Raw genomic sequence first — 1,709 nt, forward strand, 5'->3', positions numbered from 1 at the left:
GCATCTCCCCTGCCCTCTGCTACCCCTCTCTACCACCTCCTGATAAGCTACATTCGGATTAAAAGACAAACCCATCATTTTCCTCCCAAATTTTTTGATAGGAAAAGTGTGCCTTATAATCCGAAAAATACAGTACGTTTGTCTGTTTCGAGTTATTTCAATGACCATTGTGGTTTTTCTCCCTTTAACAGGAGGTTCCAACAATTTTTTCCATGTGTGTATCTAGGAAGCTGGAGGCTAAGTTGAGAGACAAAATCTAAGAAACCACTGCACCCCAGAGGGCGCCGGCGCAGTGACCTGGTGTCATCCCATTCCAGTGTTTATATGCAAAGTGACAACGGTAGTTAGCAGATCTCATGATTTGGTGCAGGGAATTCTTGGGGTGAAGGCACATATGTAGTCACAGGTACTATATCAAGGTCTTCACCACTTTGGATCTACAGTGTATAAACCCTTATTTGTATCCCTGTATCTGCCCTAGAGAACCAAGAAGAGAAAGGACGAGGGTTTTTTCAGACAGATCCTTATTGCCTTTATCTCCGTACATAAGGGGAACACATTTACTACATAAGTTCCTTGGTGAAATGTAAGTAGAAAACAGTCCTCGTGAGCATCGGGCATGCGTCCCGTTCCCAATCTTCGGGCCATCCATCTTTTAGAATCCATTATCTTGTTTTTGAGGTCTCAGTTCACGTTCCATATTATTGCAGATTTAATGGAAGAAATAGTTACCAAAATATCCGAGCTACGAATAGGAGAAATCAACAAGATGGAAAACAAGAGTCAAGATACTGCCATTACTGCCGTCCTTATGTCTCCACCTCGTCTTCATCCATCAGTGGGATTTCTGTTAGGAGTAAAATGGACATTGTGAGTCGGATGATGGAAGTTGTGGCCATGAACAATATCTGTAGAAGCACACAGTCCCCACTAGCTCTCATTGTTTTCCTTACCGTCTGCAATGTCGATGCTCGGACTTGTGGTCGCTGTTTCGCTGTTCATGTTCTGTGTGCCCGGCGTCCTCATGTGTGTCATGGAAGAAGACTGTAACGTGTGATGAAGCTCGGAGGAGTCCAACAAGCTGTCGAAGGTCTCTGACTCCTCACATAAACTGTCTGTGTTAGGGTTACCAGGATAAGCGGGAGGGTGGGACTCTTCTGTGTGAGACGGACTCCTCTGGCCAGCAGAGGACATATAGCCGGGAGGGGTGACGTTCACACCGCTGCTGACCGCTTCATCATAGGAAGGAAGCATAACCAGGACGCCATCCACCACCACAAAGTCCGGCTCTGCCGAGCTGTCCTGAGGACTTCTACAAAGGGGAGAGAAAGATATCAGATACATTCTTTACCTACAGAATCAATATGACAGGACGGTCTATCTCATATCTGTCTATACTTCTATCCAGCCATTCATATTTCTATCTAATCTATCATTCTTATTTAACCATCTATCTAAATATCTTTCTATCTATCCATTCATCTCTCCATCTATCTCTCCATTTATCTATTCATTCATTTATAAATCATCCATCCATCTATCCATCATCTATCCATCCATCCATTTATCCATCATCTATATCCATCATCTATTCATCCATCCATCTATCCAAACATCTATCCATCCATCCATCTATCCAAACATCTATCCATCCATCTATTTATTCATCAATCTATCAATCCATTTACCCATCTATCTATCTATCTATC

At 43.0% G+C, this 1,709-nt stretch overlaps 1 protein-coding gene across 2 annotated transcripts in view; it reads right to left on the reverse strand.

Annotated features, from left to right (window-relative positions):
* SUSD4 (sushi domain containing 4) overlaps positions 1-1,709 on the reverse strand; it is a 154,015-nt gene continuing 152,306 nt past the window's right edge. For both annotated transcript variants that reach the window (XM_075339091.1, XM_075339092.1), the window contains exons 8-9: positions 954-1,312; positions 1-847 (exon numbers count right to left, since the gene is read on the reverse strand). In XM_075339091.1, the coding sequence (XP_075195206.1) occupies positions 810-847; positions 954-1,312 (397 nt within the window). In that variant the 3' untranslated portion in view covers positions 1-809. The remainder of the gene's footprint in view (positions 848-953; positions 1,313-1,709) is intronic.

Source organism: Anomaloglossus baeobatrachus, chromosome 3 (assembly GCF_048569485.1).
Source record: "Anomaloglossus baeobatrachus isolate aAnoBae1 chromosome 3, aAnoBae1.hap1, whole genome shotgun sequence".
Lineage (NCBI taxonomy): Eukaryota > Metazoa > Chordata > Amphibia > Anura > Aromobatidae > Anomaloglossus > Anomaloglossus baeobatrachus.